Source organism: Gymnogyps californianus, chromosome 18 (assembly GCF_018139145.2).
Source record: "Gymnogyps californianus isolate 813 chromosome 18, ASM1813914v2, whole genome shotgun sequence".
Classification (NCBI taxonomy): Eukaryota; Metazoa; Chordata; class Aves; order Accipitriformes; family Cathartidae; genus Gymnogyps; species Gymnogyps californianus.
Genome location: NC_059488.1, coordinates 6,562,446 through 6,581,230, shown reverse-complemented (window position 1 = coordinate 6,581,230; position 18,785 = coordinate 6,562,446). Strand labels below are relative to the sequence as shown.

The following is an 18,785-nucleotide window of genomic DNA, read 5'->3' as shown; positions in this document are numbered from 1 at the left end:
CCCCGGCCCCCTTCCCCTTCCCCACCCCCCCCCCAAAAAAAAAAAAAAAGAGAGAAAAAAATTATAATAATAATTTTTTTAAAAATGGGGGAGAAAAAAAAAAAATCACAGCTGCCCTGTGAGTCCGGCTCCCTCCCCAGCCCCTGTTCCGCCTTGTGCTGACGTCTGGGGAAAAAACCACGCTCCCAGCCCAAACTTTCTTCCCCTGCTCTTTGCTCTGGAGCTGTTCAAACAAACGCCCCTGCTCCGAGCCGAGCGGGGCGGCCCCTCGCCCCCCCCCGGCACGGCGACCTGCCCCCTGCCAGGGGCCGAGCACCGCCGGCAGCCAAGCCGCGGAAAAGGGGGGGGGGGGGGGGGCAGAGAGGGAGGGAGACCCGCTTTTCCCCCCCTCTTACCCCATCCACATCATCCCCCCCCCCCCCCAACCCCTGCTTTAAGTGCTTCTATCAACAAGTGTAAGTGGCTGCGCTCCGTGGGGAGGGATGTGGGGGGGGGGGAGAGGGGCCGGGTTTCCCCAGCCCCAAATGGGGCTGGAGGGAGAGGTGACCCGCAGGTTAGCGGGGGACACGGCCCCCCTCCACCTCCAGCCCCCCCCCCCCACCTCCCCGGTCCCCATCAACCCCGGAGCAAGGTCACCTCTCCTGGGAGAAGCCTGGCTCTCTCGCCTTAATGAGATAATTACGTCCTGCACCACAGTTAAAAACTCATAGGCTGCTTCCCTTGGGGTCAGAAAGAAACCTCCCTAATGAAAACCAGCCACTGGGAGAGGAAAAAGGAGTTTTTCCTCTTTAAAAATTATATATATATTTATATATACACACATATATACACGGAGCAGGCGGTGGGAGGGAGAGGGGCAGAGCCAGCGGCTGGGGCTGGTTGCTGGTGTCCGGCAAGGGCTGGGCTCGGGGCGATGAGCAGAAATCGAAGAGGTTAACGGTTATTATTTCTTCCCTTGATTCTAGCATGCTCTCCAGCCCGCTGCTGCAGGCACATATGGACGGGGCTGCGCGCGCGCAGGGTTCGACGCGAAATCTCCGAGCGAGATCGGCCGCTGCAGCCCAGCTCTGAGCTCATAACCATCCCTGCTCCAGCGCGGCCGAGGGAGGCAAACCCCTGACTGAGTTATTTTAACATTTGTCGAAAGCTTTTCTTGCGCTTTCTTCCCCTTCAAGTCGGAGGCGTGCAGATTTTTAAGCCAGCCAGTGCTGCCAAATCTGATCTTCCTGACAGGGAAGCAGCTTCCCAGAGCTCTCCAGCTTGGAAAGGGTGCAGCTGAAAGCAGATTTTGGCTCTCTCCGACTCCGCGGGGGGCTCCTCGAGTGTGCAAACAAGCCAGCCCAACCTCCCTTCCCCCCTCCTTTTTTGGGGGGTCCATTTATTGGCCCTATTGGCCCAATTTATTGGCCCTAGGGCTACTTTAGGAGTCAGCTCCAGCGTCTGGTCCTGCCCCCCTTGGCTGTGTAAATCACGGGCTGGTGTCACACCGCTTTCTGCTCCTGCTTCCCCAGGGGCTGCTCCCCATGGACGGATGTTTTACCTCTGCCCAGCACCCAGCTGGATGGGTCCTGGTGGCACACGGTGCCGGGTGATGCTGTGCACTGCGGTTATGCACTCAATGCATATATTAGAATATAGATTGCATATATTGCCATCAGCCCTCCTGGCTGCTCCATGCTCTTGAGGGGGAGATGCCTGCATCACCCCTGGGACCACCAGGCCCTGGGGGACCCAGTGCAGCCTTGTGCCACCCCTCCTCGGCCAAGTACGCGCTTGATCCTGCTTTTTTCCACCGTGGTTGCAGGGACAGACCCTTCCCAGGATGGGGATGACACCATGTCCAGGAGAAACTGCTTGAGGACCAACCTGGGGGACACAGACACCCCCTTGGAGGACAGTGACCCCCCCTTGGAGGACAGTGACCCATCGGCGATGCGCAGCGGGCGGTCAGGGCTGGCGGGGGGGGCCGAGGCAGCGAGGACCCCCGTCCTTCCCCCAGCTTTTCCTCCTTGGCCCCGGAGGCTGGGAACATCTTGCTGTGATTATTTTGGGGGGGCTGCAGGGCGGCTGGTCTTGGCTCATGAAGGGGCGAGGGCGGGAGCGGGGACGGAGCAGCCCCAGCCCCATTTATAACCCTCTTCCTCCTCCTTGTTCGGGGCCAGACCTTATTCTTGAACTGTCTGGTTTTTCCAGGGGAGACGGCTTTCCCTCAGTTCACGGCATTAAATAATTAAATGGAGGGAATAATCGTCAGTGAAACCCCCTTGGGTTCGCACTTCCTCGGGCCCTGTGATTGCTGATATTTTTTTGGGTGAAATATGACCTTTTTTATGATCAAAGGGGATCAGAGTTCCAAAGGAAAGTAAAAAAAAAAAAAAAGTAAAAAAAAGTAAAAAAAAAAAAAAGAGGGCAAGCATTTTCTTTTTTCCCAATCCTAGCGGTCTGGTAAAGTTTCTTTAGACATGCAAAGATTTACACACCTTTCTGCAGGGTGCCTTAAATTACCCTCCGACTCTTTACACATTTCCATGAGCAGAGCAAGAACAGTAAGTCATTGAGAAATTAACTGGCCTTTCAGTAATATCCCCTGTCGGCCTTTCAGAAGGAGAATGTCTAATGACTTTTTTGAAGTAGAGGTCAGGGTTTGCTTTTTTTAAATAAAACAATCTGTATTAATGCAATTTCCTTTTTAGCTGTAGGATTTGCCTTTTTTTTTTTTTCCCCCAGCATCATTTTTTTTAACTCCGCCAGCCACACAAGGCATCTGAAGCGAGACCCAGTTTTTTGAAACCCACCCGCCTGGCATTTCCTAACTCTCTTGTGCAAGCTCTTCTTTTTTTTTGGTAAAAAATGTGTTTTAAGTGATTAAAACTGGACCTTGGAGCCGGCAAGGTGGCTCTCGGCCATGCTCAGGGCAAAGCACGGGTGGTTTGGAGACAAAGTCAAGCAGGTTTGCTTTGCCTGACACTGAGTGCCTAGGTTTTGCTGAGTGGGGTGTGAGCTCAGAGTCTGGCTTTGCTGAGCCGGAGCTGTTGGGCTGATGAACCAGAGCGGCACGGAATTGGCAGGGCCGTGCCAGGCTCCTTCGGGTGAGGATCTGGCCAGCCAGAGCCTGCCAGGTTTGCAGTTTGCAGCCGTTGGGATGAAGTGTTTCTGTTTGCCGGTCCTTCATCTTCCTCTCTTAAAAAAAAAAAAAAAAAAAAGGTATTTTTTAGTAATCTGACTTTGTGTCCTCCTAGGGGTTTCCTGATGTTTCTCTCATGCTGTGATAACATCTTGCACTTCCACAGTGCTCGCCACGGCACGGATCCGGCCGTGCTCTGCCAGCCCCAGCCCTCCTCCTCACCCCCGAACGGCAGCGGTGGCTGGGGTGGGCCGGTGCAGCATCCTCGGAGCACTGCTAGGGCTGGTGCTGCTCCCTTCGGTACCCAGGTACTCCTTCTCCTTAATATTCCCCAAATCTTGCCCTATGCATATTATCGTGCAGAGAAACCAGTCTGCCTTGCCCACATCCCCCATGAGTGGAAGGGGTTTTCTCACTATGGAGATGCACCTCTGCTCCACCTTAAAGAGGATGTACGGAGTAAGAAGATAGTAAGGAGTAGAGTATGGGAGATGGTGGGGGCTTAATGGTGCCCAGCCGGGACCCAGTGACCGGCTCTGAGGGGGGGTGGCTGGGGGTCAGTCCCTTCCCTGGCGCTGGGGAAGCAGGGCTGCCTGCTCCATCTGCTTCACTCAGAGCCGTGCCCAGCCCTGCATCCCGCCCCGGGGCTGGGGACCAGAGCATCCCCGTCCTGCCCCCGGCACCGAGGGCATCGGGCCGGGCAGGGGTCAGGGCAGCGCTGCCCACAGGGGTGATGGCCGGGGGCACTTGCTGGAGGAGTGCCCCCCATGCCCGGCCCTGCCGCTCCTAGCAGGAATGGTATTTCTCTATCTGCTGAGCAATTCCTCTTTCTCCCTCCATCCCTGCCAGACCCTGAAAGCACAGCGTGCCCTGGGCGAGCTCCTCTCCTCCTCCTCTCCCCTCCAGCTCTCACAACTCCCCCCGTTCCCTCCTAGCTCCTTGTCTCTGCAGTTGGTGGCATTATAAAACACCCCGGCCAGGCCCTTGGTGAAGGTTTTTCTCCCAGCTTTCTTATTCCCTCTGTTTCTGCCTCTTTCTTTTGCTCTTTCTTTCTCTCCCTCTCTTTCTTTCCCTGCCAGGAATCCCAGTCCCAGATGAACCAATACTCCGTGGCTCTGCTATTTCCCTTTTATTCCCCCCTCCTTCAACAGCGAGATGGGAAAAGAGTGAACTAAAAAAAAAAAAGAAAGAAAGAAAGAAAGAAAAAAATCAAAGCTGCACATATTGGATCCAGATGTGCTTACAGCCCTTTCCAGCAATTTAATTAAATTCCCCCAGACAGCCAGGAGGATTTCTTAATGATCAAATTTCCCTGGCTTTCCTCCTAAAATGCCCCTCTTTCTTCGGCTGGCTGTTGCTCTGTCTCCCTGATGGATAGCCAACTTGCATTCTTCCTAGTCCGCCCCGCCAAGGCGATGGGGAGGAAGGGGGCAGATCCCAAAGCTGTTATTTTAGCGGGCACTCGAACGCCCCAGCCGCCCGTGCCAGCAACGTCCCTATTTGCAAAACGGATTTTTTTGCCCAAGAAATGTGGGGATGGGGATTCACCTCCCCAGAGGCCATGGCTCATGGCATGGTCATGGCAGGACGAGGGCAGGGATGCTCTGGGGAAGGGCTCCTATGTGCCCGGCCCCTCACCAGCCTTGCTGTGCTGATGGCCAGGGAAGGGCTTCAGCCCTTGGGTCTCTGGGCTTGACACCTCCCAGGACTGGTTTTGAGCTGGATTTGGCCCCACACTGTACCCCCAAAGCCTCCTTTCCGTTGGGGGGGTTATTGGGGTGGAGGCAAAGCCTATGTGGGGCTCGTGGGGGCACGGCCGGGCTGGCAGGGCCCTTTAGGGCACCCTGGGGTCACCTCTCATCCCCAGGGCCAACACGGCTGGGGTCCGAGGTGGCAATGGGGTGACCCACACTCACCAACCCTCCTTTCCCAGCCAACGGTGGGGAATGCAGGGGGGGTTCCCCCCAAAACGGTGTCTGATGGAGGGCTGGACCCTGCACAGTCCCCACCAGCGCCACACAGCTGGGGACAGTGACTGCACTCTGCGCTGCCACCTTGACCGTGGAAGGTCCAGGGTTTTGCTGGACCATGGAGCGTTTGGGCTTTACTCAGACCAGGAGGGTCCAGGGTTTGCCCAGCCGCCGGCAGCAGCGAGGAGGCACTCAGGACCAGAGCGAGTGTCTCAGCTGCCCAGCCCACCCGACGTGGGGTCCCGCCGGCCGGGCTGCGCTGGTTTGAAGCCAGCTCATACGGGCATAAAGCATCCTCCATGCAGAGGGAGAAATCCTCACTGTCCGTTACTCCTCCTGCTGCTTTTCCCCTCCGGTCCCTGCCCAGGGCGCTTGGATGGGGTTATTTCCACCCCCACTCAGGACGGTGCCCCCCAAACCCTACCCACAGGGGCTACTGGGCTGCAAGGGGGGGGTCCACGCCAGCTGCCCAGCAAGGTGCCACCACATCGCACCAATTCTCTGTGGCACCAGAGCCAGCAGCCGCTCTGCAAAGGGCTTGGGACCCCCTGCCCTGCCGTGAAGGCGGGCTCGGGGCTGGGGGGCTGCGGGCACCGGGGTGCCCCACCCTGACACCCCACTCTGTGTGGGGAAGGGAAGGGTGGGAAACAAGGGAGAGCGTGACAGCATGTCAGAAAAATGCCCAACCGGCGCGGCCTCCTCGCCCCCTCTGCCCCGGGCCACGGCTGCCTGCTGAAATCTGGAAGCGCTCCACCAGAATAAAATAAATACGTAAATAGGAAACCCAAGGCGGCTTCAGTTATTGCCGGCGCTCCGGAGCGCCTCGCGTCTGGAAATTCCACCAGAATAATAATAAAAATAATGATGATGATAATCATGCCAATGAATCCTGGGCTAACGCTTCCCCCAGCAGCTCTTTCAGCAGGAGAGGGTCCGGGTGTGCTGCGGGCAGCAGCCCCCGAGCCCCCCCCGAACCCCGGGGAGGCGGCAGCCACTCGGTGCCTCCTCCCCAGCACCCCCAGCCCATCCTGGGTGGGTGTGAGTGGCTCCAGTGGTGGGTGCTACTGGGAGGGCAGGGTGCTGGTTGGGGAACTGAGCTGGTGCATGGGGTTGCGCGACCACATCACACACCCCCCCACACCCCCACACTCCCACGGGTGGCAGAGCTGGAGCTGAAGCCAGCACAGGCCCTGGGAGGGGATGCAGCTATGTGTGTGCGTGTGTGTGTGTGTGTGCACGTGCACACCTTGCCCGTGCACTAGCTTGTGCACTTGTGTGTGTGCATCTGTGTTGGCAGGTGTGCACCGCGTGCGTGCAAGCAGCTGTGCACATCTGGGGCGTTCGGAGGGGTTGTGCTGCTGCGTCTTGGGCGGTTGTGTCTGTGCACGGGAGGGTGCACGGGGGGGGGGGGGGGCTCGCGCACTCGCGGGTGCGCGTGCACGTTGGGTGCGCACGTGCGGGTGCGCCTCCGTGGGTGCGCAAAGGCCCCGCGCACACCTGCGCCCGGTATGCGCACACGGAGGGGGGGGGGGGGGAGCGTGCAACTTGCGCGCGCGGATGGGCGCGCGCCGCGGGTGCGCGCGAGGGTGTGCCCGCACCCTGGGGGCAGCGCGGGGGGGGGCGCACGGGGGTTGGGGGGGCCGCACCGGGGGGGGGGGGGGGGGTGTGTGTGCACCGGGGGTGCCCCGGCCGTGCCCGCACCCACCGCCCGCTGCCATCGTCCCCGCCCACCTGCCGCGCGCGCCCCCGCCCCCGCGCGCTCCCGGCGCGCCGCTCCCGGCTGCGTGCTGCCCCCTGCCGGCCGCGCCGAAGACTCCGCCCCGGTGAGGCCACGCCCCGGTGACGCCCCGCCCCATGTGAGGCCACGCCCCTCCGGGTACAACCGGCGGCTTCCGCTTCCGGCGGCCGGGCCGGGGTAGGTGAGGGGCGGCGGGTTGCGGGGCGGGAGTCGGGTCTCAGCCCCGGGGTGATCCCTGTGAGGGGAGGGGGGTTGCTGGGGTCTCCGGTTCCCCCTCCCGTGGAGCCTGGGGGCCCTGCGGGCACTCCCGCGCTCGCCCCGTGCCTCCGGGGACTCGCCCCGTGGGGTGCGGCGGGGTTAGGGGCCGGTGGGGTCCCGGGGGCCCCTGGCGTTGGCCCCCTCCGGGGTGCTGGAGGGGGGGTGTTTGTGGGCCTCTGCGCTTGCCCCCCTGGGGCGCAGTGAGATTTAGGGGCCTCTCGGCCCCCCTCCCCGGGATTGCCGCCCTGTGTGCTGGGGGGGTCGGTGGCCCCGGCGCCGGCTCCTGTGGGTCGCAGCGGGTTACGGGGCCCGCGGCCTTGCGGGGGCTGCTCCAGCCCTGCTCTTCCCCCAGGCAGGGGTCTGCTGGTCACAGGCACCCTGGAGCGCTCGGGGCTCCTCTCTGCTCTGACCGCCCTCCCCCTGGCACCCCCAGCATGTGGGGGCTTGTGGCAGAGCCTCTGCAAATGGGGTTCGCCCTGAGCCTGGGCTCTGCCTGGTGTGTTTTCTTCCTGTGCCCAGATAACTCTAATTTGTGGCTCTGCGTGCAGGAGATAATTTGAATGCATCTCCGTGGTGTGTGGGAGGAGATCCCTGCACTGGTCTTCGTTGCCTTTTAGAAACGCATAAAGAGGGAGGGAGGAAGGCTGTGGTTTTTTCTAAATGCAAACCTGCTAGAAAGGCTCATTTGTTTTAAAAGGAGGGAAAAGTCCTTTGGAAACCAGGCAGCACCAGGGTCTGACCACCAGAGACCTCTGTGGGGGAAGACACCACTGCCATGCTGGAGGCCCCTGGACAGTCTGTGCGCAGAGCAGAGCACGATGCCTTTCCTGCATGGCTTCCGCAGGATCATCTTCGAGTATCAGCCCCTGGTAGACGAGATCTTGGGGTTGCTGTCGATACAGGATGCGGAAAGGCAGAGCGCCCTTGAGAGGTAACTAGACGGGGCTGTGCGCAGAGCTCTGGGGCTAAACACCCACTTGGTGTTTTAGGGGGTGATGGCTGGAGCTCAGTGATGCGGCTGAGGTCAGACACAGCACTGGCTGGGAAAAAACCCAGTCCCGGTGAGCAGCTCGTCCCAGGGACCCTTCTCTTGCTGCTGTTCTTTGGGAACGTGGGGGTGGAGCAGAGCAAGCACAGGGACTATGTCTGCTCCCCAGGAACAGCCCTTTCTGCCTGACCCATGGCAATAAAACCTAAACTGGGGTTCAGCTGTGACCCTGATGCTGCTGCATAACCCCACAGCCAACAGGTTAGAGACCCGGTGGTTACAAGACAAGAGGGGAGACGAGGGACTTTTCTTCTTCCCTGGTGCTACTTTGACCCTTGCACACCCCTGAGATGTGTGCCGTGCAGCTGAGTAACTGGTTGATTTTGTGTGTCTCAAGCCCTGCCTGTCTGGGCAGCGACAGGAGCCAGCTCTCGGCTGTGAGACGAGTCTTGGAGAGGGAGACCCACTCCCCGTTTTACCAGGAAGGTGTGAGCTATGCCCTGCTGAAGGTCACTGAGCTGGGGCTTGTCCCCGCCGCGGAAATCCTCCTGGAGTTCGGAGCTGACCTCAGCTTTGAAGGTAAGGCTGGTGGGAAGGGGCCTGGGCCTGGCCAGGAGGAACCAGCTGGTGAGAAGCTGCCCTGGGAGGCAGTGATAGCTGGGGCAGAAAGAGGGGATGCTGCCAGCTCGGACCCCCACTCCTTGCTGGGATAGCGTGGATATGCCTTGTGGCAGCCCTTGTCCAGACCCAGCCACGAGGATGGGGGGGATGGCCGGGGGCTTGGGGGCCAGTTTGCAGCTTTGAGGGCTTTTGCCAGAGATGGAGCCGTTGCAAAAGCAGGACCTGGGGTGTCTGTCGCAGCCCTGTTTTCATGGGCATCGCCGTGTTCTCAGGGCCCTCCCCAGCTGCCCCCTTCCACTTTTGGTGGGTATCGGGGCTGCTCTGGGGAAGCCCTTCATTCTCTCTGACTCTGTGTTTTTGTCCTCAGATCCAGTCACCTACTACACCCCCCTGCACATCGCAGTGCTCCGCAACCAGCCAGATATGGTGGAGCTCCTGGTGCACCACGGGGCCGACATCAACCGGAGAGACCGGGTATGGGCTTAGCTGCCTGGGCACGGCCTAGCTGAGCCTCCTTGAGACTTAGCTGCAAGGGACTGGCGAGTGGGGACAGCCCTCCCTGCTCCCCACCTCCCGGGCCTCACTGCATGCCGCTTCCCCTTGGCAACCTCCTCTGCCCGTTGTGCGGCTCGTTGTCCGTAGTGCTCCGTTGCTGTGGCAGAAGTTCAAGCTGCCTTTGCCTGAGCAAACCTGCCTCTGCGGTGGAGCGATGGGTGGGAGCAGGCTGGGGTAGACAAACCTGTGGACACACCAGGGAAGGTTCACTTTGATTTTTGAGGATGGGTTCAGATAGGCTCTTATGTTGGCCATGGTGAAGCCCCAGCAGTGACTCTCCGGAGGCACTCACAAATAGTCTTTGATACTTACTAGTGTCTTTTTTCCTCTTGCTCTGTGCAGATCCATGAGAGCAGTCCCCTCGATCTGGCCAGCGAGGAGCCCGAGCGGTTGCCGTGCCTCCAGCGGCTGCTTCAGCTGGGGGCCGATGTCAACGCAGCTGACAAAAACGGTCCGTGTGCCCCGTCCAGCTCCCCAGCCCCAGTGCTCCCAGCAGTCGGCCCTCATGGGCCTGGGCTAGAGCAGGGCCCGGGCTGGTCCTTCTCTCTTGCTGCTGCAAGTGCTCTCTGGTTACAAACTGGTTTGGAAGTTGGGTGCAGGCTGCAGAACCTCCCTGGTGCTCTGCGTTTTCTCCTTGTGTGCTGCCTGTGTCAGGTGCAGAAGGGGGCCGAAACCAGCGCCGCGCAGTCTATGGGAGATGGGACGGGGCCGTGCCTCCATAGCCCTGTGGTGCCCACACGCTCTAACACTCACGCTACGGTGGCACGCGTGCCCTCTGGGGCTACCACCAGCCCTGCATGTGTAGCCTGTAACCTTGTCCCTGCAGCTGTGCGCCATCATGGGGACAGCGGAAGCCTGCCAGGAGAAGGGTTGTCTCCCCTCATGTTTGGCCATCTGGTTGGTGGGGCGGATTGTTTTCCTTCCTGCCTTTTGGGGTGTCACCCTATTTTCATCTGACTGACCGATTGCTCCATTACAGGCAAGACAGCGCTGTTGCATGCCCTGGCCAGCAGTGACGGTGTCCAGATCCACAACACCGAGAGCATCCGTCTCCTGTTGGAAGGAGGTGAGGGCAATCTTCTCCCCTCCCCGCACACAACCTCTCCAGGCCTAGCGCTGGCTGATTCGTTGTACAGCACCAGGCACTGCCCTCCCAACTCCCACTTGAGCAAGAGTAAAGCCCAGCAGTGCCAGAGTTAGTGCTGTCCTGGCCTCGCTGTCTGCAATGCCAGTTACGTTCTCTGTCCCTTCCTCCAGGCGCGGACGTCAGGGCTACTACCAAAGACGGTGACACTGTCTTCACCTATGTTATCTTCCTGCTGGGAGAAATGGTGTGCAGCAACACCGAGGAGGCACAGGTGATCAGTCGCTTCTGCTTTCGTGTCACACAGCTGCTGCTGGCTCACGGTGCCAACCCCAGCGAGTGCCCGGCCCCCGAGTCCCTCACCCACCTCTGCTTCAAAAGCTTCAAACGCCACTTCCCACTGCTGCGTTTCTTGCTGGAGTCAGGTGCTGCCTACAACTGCTCCCTCCACGGTCCCTCGTGCTGGTCAGGCTTCCACATCGTCTTCGAGTGCCTCTGCTCGCACCTCAGCGTCTCCGAAGATGACAGCTTCTCTACAGACCTCATCCAGAAGGGTCAGACTCTGCTGGAGCTCATGATGGCCAGTTCACAAGCCATCCAGCTACCCAGCAACTTTGAGGTCAACACCAGCAGCTGTAGGTACCATGGGGAGAAGATCAGGACTCTCTTCTGCTCTCTGAAGCAGCTGGAGCATTCCCCTCAGGCATTGAAACATCTCTGCAGGGTGTTTATCCGACAGCACCTTAAACCATGGCCAGTAGATGTCAAAATCAAGGCTCTACCTCTTCCAGACAGGCTGAAGTGGTACCTCCTCATTGACCACGCTGCTGCTGAGCACGAGGACCTCTGAGCCTGACTAATGCCTCTCCGTCTCCCCCCTCCACGGTCGTGGTGTGCCTGCAGCCACCAAAGCTCTGCTCTGGGCCAGTTTTCTGCACAAGAGGTGGACTCTGCACAGGCTGTCCACGTGCCCACGGCTTGGCCAGGGCTGCACACGGTGTCCCACTCTGCTGTGTTTTTGGGGGGGGTGCTTTTTTGAGCATGACGCTGCACGCATGTCTGTGGAGGCCTTGTTGCTCTGGGGTGCGTTGTGGGGAGGCGGACAGAGCTCTGTGGCTCCCTGGGGGTGAAGAGAGCCCCTGGGCATCAGGGAGCCGGGTACTGGGGCTGAGGGCTGGTTTGTGTGGATTTTAAGACAAGGCCTGGCGGGCAGGACTCAGTGGGGGGTTGGGGTAGTGTGACTGGACAGGCAGCCTGTCCCCTCTCTTTCCAGCCCTGCCGGGTCGGGTGGGTGAAGCAGTGCCTTAGGCGAGCGACGGAGTTGTGAGATGCCTCGGGGTGCTGGGAGAAGAGGCATTCCTTGTGCCAGGAGAGTGCTGGCATCGGTGTCTTAGTTTCCTGCCTCCGGTCCTGGTGGTGGGAGCAGCCGTGGCGGAGGCAGACCCGGCATCTCCCTGTGGATGTGGATGCCTTCCTCGCTCACACAGGCTTCTGAAACCAGGAGCAGGGCAGGGGTGAGGGGAAGCGGGGCTGGCAGCAGTGGCCGGCTGCTCCGCACCCTCTGAGTTTCTGCTGAGAACACCCCATCCTCCTGGCACGGAGGACCGTCCACCAAGGACATCTCAGAGGTGCTGGGCTCCAAAACAAACAGACAAATGGATGTTTCTCGGCTTTGTGGTGCATTCCCTGTGCAAGGACAAGGAACAGGCGGCTAACTCTGCTGAGTGCCTTGTGCCTCCCTCCCCGTTCCTTGGCTCTTTCCCTTGCTGACTGCTCCCAGGACCCTGGTCTCCAGTGCCTCCTTCCCAGGAACAAGAAGTTGCAGCAGGACTCGGGGTTTTCTTTCCAAGCTGCTACTGGAAGCTCCAAACCCTGGGGCTGCCCATGGAGGTCCCGCGTCCCAACCTTGCCACAGCCGTCTGGCTGCCCCTTCTAGGCATCTGCTTCCTCGTGACGTGCTGAAGACTGGCCGCAGAGCTGAGCCTCCACATTTTTGTTGTTTTGTTTTTTGTTTGTCATGGGGGACAGATGCAGAAGAGGATGAAAAGAGGAAAAATCTACTCTGAGTAGGTACAGTTTATAGCAGGTGGATCTGGGATCCACCGGCAGTTTGGCTGCAGAGGGGTTGTCTCCCCCCATTGCCCTCCTGGCAGCATCTGCATTTTACCTTTTCCCACCCCGCGGAACTGGAGCTGTGCATCTTGATGAATTGATGTTTAAAAAAAAAAAAAAATAATAATGTGATCAAATACTCCCCTGGTGTCTGGAATGGGAAATGAGCAATTAAACAAGGCCTTTTATAATAATGGCAAGGGGCTTGTTTCTTCTGCAGGAGAGATGGGGTGGAGGAGAGGGCTCTGGGTGGAATCGCGTGTGAACCGGGCTGGAGGGACGGGCTGAAACTGGGGTCTGTGCGTGGGCTCACCCACCTGGCAAGCAGTCGTGCCTGTGTTGGCCAAGTTGTGTTGGGTTAGGTTGGCGCAAGCCAGTGGCCAGACTTGGGCAAAATGATGTGGATGTGGCCAAGGAGGAGATGGGAGCGTTCAAAGCCGGGTGATGGTGTGGGGCGTTGGGGGAGCAGCTGTAGTGTCACAGTGTTCGTGCTGGAGGTGCTGGGCATCACTGTGAGCCTGCGGTAACGGGCTGGGGGTCCGGAGGCAGCTCAGAGTGGGTTCCCTGTTAACGCCCAGAGCACAACAGCTCTCCCCCAGGGTTGCAGGGCTTTATCTGGGTTACCCCTGTCCCTGGAGGAGGACGTGGGGAACCCAGGATTACATCCACCTCCCTTTTAGCTGCACATGTCGGAGACCTGCTCATGGGTTTAAAGGAGAGGCCTCCGCAAAGCCCCAGAACCTGGTGTTGCCTCCCCAACCCCCACAGGGAAATGGCAGAGATTTCTCCCATTTGCTTACCCATTTTCTCCCATTTTCTTACCCAGCTTGTTGCTGTGAGCAGCAGCAAGTTCAAGAGCGGGAAAGGGTCAAACACCCAAGCAAGGAAGGGAGCCCAGACCCTCACAGAGGTGCTCCGAGCTCCCGTTCACTAACAGGAGCCCTGTGCGACTGCGGTCAGCAACCTGCTGGTGCCCACGGAGCACACCTCCTGCAGGAGAAGACCCTCTTGCTCCTGTACAGAGCCCCCAAAGGTGACATCAAGCCAACACTGCGTCCGACAAAGCCCATGTGCAGAAGTGCAACAGCAGGAAAGTGTATTTGGCAAACACTTCTTTTCACAAACAGCAGCAACTTGGAAGACAAAGCCCCGTCCTTGCCACCAGCCCCGGAGAGAGGGAGTCGCGACACCCTCGCCGCTGTCTGCCACCCTGCGGTGAAGGCACGGTCCTCACCCCTCCAGGCCCCGGCAGGAACCACCGTGCTGGCCTGTGCTCCGAGCTGGCCCCGGAGAGACCTTCTCCCACCGCTGGCCACTCTCATCTCATGGCAAAGGTGTAGACGTGGTAGATCTCATCGGGGAAGTTCTCCTGGCGTTCCTCGGCCAGGAGGTGCAGCCCAGCTCGGCGGATGATCTTACGGACCACGTCCAGGTCCCGGCAGACGCTGCTGTCCACATCGTCCATGATCACACCCTCCTGAGCCATGTTGTCCTTGATGACCACGATGCCGTTGGGCCGCAGGCCGGCACGGCACCGCTTCAGGAAGTCGGCGAGGTGGTTGTCGGTGAGATGTCCTGGAGGGGCAGAGCGGGGGTTAGAGGGCACAGGGTGACCAGGGCAGGAGGAGGGGAGGGGACCGGGAGGCTGTGGTTGGGATCCCTCGTGATCCAGGCAGCCAAATACTTGAGCCGTTTGCAGGTGAAAGCTTTAGCTTGGGGGTGTCCAACTTGTGTCCCACAGGCTCTATCCAACCCCATCCCACCCACGCCTCTGCCCTGGCCTCCGAGGGCTTGGGGGAAAAGACCCCCCAGTACAGTGCCCTCGGAGTGCCCCTTCGTGGGGCAGGGATGGGGGGGCTGGTCCTCAACCCAGCCCCCCACCCATGCTGTGATGCTCGTCCTTCATGCAGACCTCACGCTGCTCTCCCCAAAGCTCTCCCCAGTGCGTGGGGCACTTGCCCCTCAGGGGAAGCTGGACACAGGACAGGCTGGCGAGACCCCGCAAGCAAAGCGACCCTCACCGATGACCCACTGGATCCAGATGACGTCGTAGGAGTTTGGCTCGGGGCTGAAGTCCTGGAGGCCGCAGCAGAAGTAGTTGCGCACCCGCCTGCCCTCCTCTCCCAGGTAGCTCTTGGCCTTGGTGAGGAAGTCCTCCGTCACGTCCACCATGTCCACTGTCTTGAAGAGGGGCAGCAGCAGCCGCTTGGTGATCCGGCCGATGCCCGCTCCGCAGTCCAGAGCACAGGTTGTCCCCGTCCGATTGGGGCCATCCTGGAACAACAACCGTGAGGGGCTTAATCCCACCGCGAGGTACCCACAGAGAAGAAATGGGGCAACCACGCGGGATGGGGCTGGAGTATGGGGGACCCATTGCAGGGCAAAGCTCTCCCAGCACACACGCAACGGAGGATCCCACGGAGCAACTCAGAGGGAAGAGCCCAGCTCCGTGCTGGGAGAAGGATGGGGCTTTGGGAGCGTGACGGACCGTGCCACCTACCCGCAGAAACCTCTGCAGGAACTTCCTGGAGCTGTTGATGTCGATGCTGGAGATGTGGCCGTAGCCCCCCAGCATGCCGTCCACCGTGGCAGGCACGTCCTTCCAGTACTTCTCTGCCTTGGAGTAAAACTCAAACTCGTTCTCCACCACCTCGCTCGTCATTCTGGCTGAGGGGCACGCGCCCACGTGGGACTCGCTGCTCCTCCGAGACGGAAGAAACTGCCGGTCAGGTCCAAAAGAGCCGCAGGCGCAAAGCGCCCCCCAAACCGGGGAGGCAGGCGTCAGCTCTGTGAGTACCCCAGTTTCTATTTATCACCCCTTCCCCCTCCCCAGGGCTATTTCAAACCCTAAAAACCTTCAGCTGAGAGCAAGAAAGGACAAAGATCTAAATCCTGGTATTTTCTGGAGACCAACAAGCCCAAAACCCCTTCCCAGGCAGGGATGCCTCAGCCAGACCAGACATCCCCAAGCCTTGCTCAGCAATACACCCAAGTATATTACTATTTTTTTTAAGGCTGACCCACCCTTTTCACCTACTCTACCTCTTCGTTCCCTGTCTTAACATTTTACAGATTACATGTTTATCTGTGGCGACAGCCCTATCAGTCACCTCCAATTACATCTGGAGTTGCTAAAAGTTATCCTAAGCACCTACCTGAGGATTGTAAATCTCAGCCATGACCATAAGTTAGATATTTGCAATATAATAAAGTCAAGGTATAATCAGCAATACAAGCTATAAATTCCCCCCAGACATCTCATAATTCAAACGACTGTGGATTTGATTAACTGCGCCGGGGATTAGAAACCAGATTTAAGGTGGCCGAAGGGTAAATTCAAGGACTTCAAACATCTTTACAAATAAAGAAATATATAGTGTTCGTGGCTTGAATTTGCTGGCAAATATCCCATTAGACACAAAACCTTTTCTATGGCAGCTTAGGCAGTTTCGGTGGCCCCGCGTGGTTTTGAACAGCCCAAGGACAGAGCAGGAGGACACAGCATCTCACCTTACAGGTCACCGGTTGAAATCCAGTTTGGCCCGGTGAGGCCGAGAGCCAGTCTGCGCTGTGATCTAAGGGAAGAAAAGATGGAATTTTAGTCCCAAATCACCCGTCTGGTCCTGCAAGCATGAGCGAGGCCGACCCCAGCCCCAGGGAGCCAGAGGTAAGAGCTGCCCCGACCCTGCAGGCACTCTCCCAGGGCGGCTGGGAGGAGCTGGTGCTGCCCCATAGCTCAGAGGTGTCAGGAGGCTGAGCCACGGAGGCAGCCGGTGCGTGGAGGGGTTTGGCCCTGCTTCTAAGCAGCGCTGCTGTCTCCTCTCATGGGTTGGGACCCCGGTTCGCCCTCCCATCAGTGTCACCCCTTTCTTGCCCCTGGGTTCGGCTGGGTGACCCCCTGGTGATGTTTTTCAGGGTGTCACGGGTCACTGGCACAGGTTGAGAGCACCCAGCGGGACGACCCTACCCACCAGCGTGGACCCCGGTGCCGGCATCTCCCCGCTGCCCTGAAAACCTCCGAAACGCGGCAGCTCCCCAGCTGACGTGCGGGCAGGTGAAGGCAGGTACTCGCCCCGCAGCCCCACGGCTGGGAGAAGGTCACACCGGCCCTCCCCACTTTCAGGGTGGGGGGGTCACCTCAGTGTGGGGCCTATTCCCCGACCCCTGGGGCCGTTTGCAGGCTGGGGGGTGGCAGGGAAAAGGGGGGTGCGCGGGCGGAGGGGTCCCCAGGACGAGCGGGGGGGTGTTATGCACTGCCACGGGGGGCACTGGGGTCCCATCCCGGGGAGGGGGGGGGGTGTTGGGGTGTTACAGCAGCCCTGCCCGTGGGGGTGTGAGGGGGCGGTTCCTGGTTCAAGGCCTAAACCACCCATTTTCCCCGGTACCCCCAGCTTGGGGCTGAGGACCCCCCCGCGCTCCAGGGCTGCGGCATGGGGAGCCCCGCAGGCCTCCGGGCTGCAGCCTTGCCCACCGCGGGGCCGGATCCGGCCCCGGCAGCTCCCCCGGCCCCCCCCCCCCCCACCTCCGCCGCTGGGGGAACGGGGCGGAGGAGCGGCCCCGGGGGCGGGGGGGGGTGCCCGGTCCCGCCCGCTCCCTCCGGCCGGGCGGCCGCCACCCCCGGCTTCCCCCGGTTACCTCAGGCGGCGGCCGCGCTCTGTCCCCTCGACCCCCGCCGTGACGGGCGGCCGCGGGCACCAACCAGGCGGCGGCGCTCGCGGTGACGTCAGGGTGAGGTCACATCGGGGGGTGGGCTCTCCCCCGCTCTCCTACCGGCTGTCCGCGGGGGGGCGCCCCGCGAGGGGGGTCCGCTGTGGGACGGACTGGGGCGGACTGGGACAGACTGGGGCGGCAGGGGGAAGCCGCGGCGCGGTCCAGGGTGGCAGGAGGGCCCCGTCCCGCCCCGGTGCGGGTCCCGGCGCCCCCGAAGTGTGCCCGCACCGTGTCACGAGCGGCCCCGGGGCTGCCCGCGGGCTCCAGCGGGGCTTCGTGCCCCGGGCTCCCTGCCACGGCCCTCAGCCTGGCACCGGGGGGCTGAGAGGGGGGGCAGATGGGCGCAGGAGCCCGTCGGCGGTGGCACGGCGGGGTGACACCGGGGATGGCGGGGCCCGGGGCAGGGGCGGTGGGGTCGGGGTGACCAGGACAAGGCAGACGAAGGGGTGTCGGGGTCGGGCTGCCCGCTTGTCCCCGTCCCGGCCCTGCTGCTGCCCCGTCCCTATCCCGCCGTTGTCCTTGTCCCGGTCCCGGTCCCGTCCCGTCCCCTCCCGCCGTGTCCCGTCGCGGCCGCGCGGGGGCGCTGTTGCCCCGCCGTTGCGCCGCGGCCGCGGGAACTTCGCTGTGTCCTGCCGGCGGGGGGGGGGGGGGAGAGCCGGACCCGCACCCATACCGGCACCCACCCCGGCACTGACACCCCACCTGCCTTGCACCCCGCACCGGGCACCTGCCCTCCACCCACCCGGCACTTTCACCCCTCACTTATCCACCCCCCACCCTGCGCCCGCCCTGCGCCCCGGCGGGGACACCGGTCCCGCCGCTCCCAGGTGATGGCCCCGACTCTCCCGTGCCCTGCCCTGCCCTGGCTCATCCTGCCGGGCCAACATGGGGAGCTGAGGCCTGACAGGCTCATCACAGCTGTGGCCCCCTTCCGCATTGCACCCTCGCAGCCCGGGATGCAGCTGAGACCGTCCCCTTTGGGGAAGCTGCCTTCCTCCCACCCTCCCCTGTGACGGTCTCTGGTCGAGGGGCAACAACCCACCCCATCGTCACCCATCTGTACCCCCATCCCAGCAGGACAGGGTTGACCCCCCCCGCTCCCATGGATGGGGACCTGCGGTGCCCGAGGCCTTCGGAAGGGGATTGCTGTGGGGACAGTGACAAAACGGTGTTGGGTGCAGCCGTGTCCCTGGGGAAAGGAGGCTGGTGTGGATTCTCTGGTGTCTAACATGGGGTGCGTCCTTCCCTCAGCAGGGCACCGGCCCCTCCCTCACCTTCCCCCAGACACAGACTTGCACAAAACCTGTAGAAACAAAATCCGCTTGAAATCACCCAAAGCGGTCAGAAGGTAGCGGCAACGGGGACAACACTGCATGGGTGCAGGGGGAGCAGTGCCTGTTCCCACCCAGCCAGCACCCATTTACACCCCAAAATGCCCTAATGGCCCCAGCAAGGATTTGCTGTCCCCAAAACAGAGCTGCTCACCCACAGCCATCCAAAAATCCATGGCACAACCAGGATGTGGCCTCGGTGGCAGAGCCCCTTGCTGTCCTTCCGCGGTGCCTCTGCAGAAAGCGAAGGGAAACCCCACCTTTGGGCAAGCAGCTGTCACCCCGGGACAGCTT

At 60.8% G+C, this 18,785-nt stretch overlaps 2 protein-coding genes across 6 annotated transcripts; one reads left to right on the top strand and one right to left on the bottom strand.

The window, feature by feature from the left end:
- The first annotated feature begins 7,699 nt into the window (after nt 1-7,699).
- On the top strand, nt 7,700-12,650 carry ASB6 (ankyrin repeat and SOCS box containing 6). Of its 2 annotated transcripts, XM_050907834.1 has the most exons (6): nt 7,700-8,021; nt 8,476-8,657; nt 9,067-9,173; nt 9,597-9,705; nt 10,234-10,320; nt 10,512-12,650. In XM_050907834.1, the coding sequence occupies exons 1-6, from the start codon at nt 7,909-7,911 to the stop codon at nt 11,186-11,188; spliced, it is 1,275 nt and encodes a 424-aa protein (XP_050763791.1). In that variant the 5' UTR covers nt 7,700-7,908; the 3' UTR covers nt 11,189-12,650. The 2 variants fall into 2 exon arrangements, with proteins under 2 accessions (XP_050763791.1, XP_050763792.1); XM_050907835.1 differs by lacking the exon at nt 10,234-10,320.
- An 879-nt stretch (nt 12,651-13,529) lies between these two features.
- NTMT1 (N-terminal Xaa-Pro-Lys N-methyltransferase 1) lies at nt 13,530-17,107 on the bottom strand. 4 transcript variants are annotated; one of them, XM_050907884.1, is made up of 5 exons: nt 17,086-17,107; nt 15,961-16,025; nt 14,951-15,169; nt 14,472-14,724; nt 13,530-14,025 (listed from the first exon to the last, which is right to left on the bottom strand). In XM_050907884.1, the coding sequence occupies exons 3-5, from the start codon at nt 15,110-15,112 to the stop codon at nt 13,769-13,771; spliced, it is 672 nt and encodes a 223-aa protein (XP_050763841.1). In that variant the 5' UTR covers nt 15,113-15,169; nt 15,961-16,025; nt 17,086-17,107; the 3' UTR covers nt 13,530-13,768. The 4 variants fall into 4 exon arrangements, with proteins under 4 accessions (XP_050763841.1, XP_050763842.1, XP_050763839.1 ...); XM_050907885.1 differs by having other exon boundaries at nt 14,951-15,152; XM_050907882.1 differs by having other exon boundaries at nt 14,951-15,146.
- Nucleotides 17,108-18,785: the final 1,678 nt, after the last annotated feature.

Coding starts and splice junctions, on each gene's coding strand:
- ASB6 (XM_050907834.1), top strand. CDS start 7,909: ATGCCTTTCCTGCATGGCTTCCGCAGGATCATCTTCGAGTATCAGCCC. Junction 9,174..9,596: donor ACATCAACCGGAGAGACCGG/GTATGGGCTTAG, acceptor TGCTCTGTGCAG/ATCCATGAGAGCAGTCCCCT. Junction 9,706..10,233: donor CAACGCAGCTGACAAAAACG/GTCCGTGTGCCC, acceptor GCTCCATTACAG/GCAAGACAGCGCTGTTGCAT.
- NTMT1 (XM_050907884.1), bottom strand. CDS start 15,112: ATGACGAGCGAGGTGGTGGAGAACGAGTTTGAGTTTTACTCCAAGGCA. Junction 14,725..14,950: donor TCCTGCAGAGGTTTCTGCGG/GTAGGTGGCACG, acceptor TTGTTGTTCCAG/GATGGCCCCAATCGGACGGG. Junction 14,026..14,471: donor CTGGATCCAGTGGGTCATCG/GTGAGGGTCGCT, acceptor CTGCCCCTCCAG/GACATCTCACCGACAACCAC.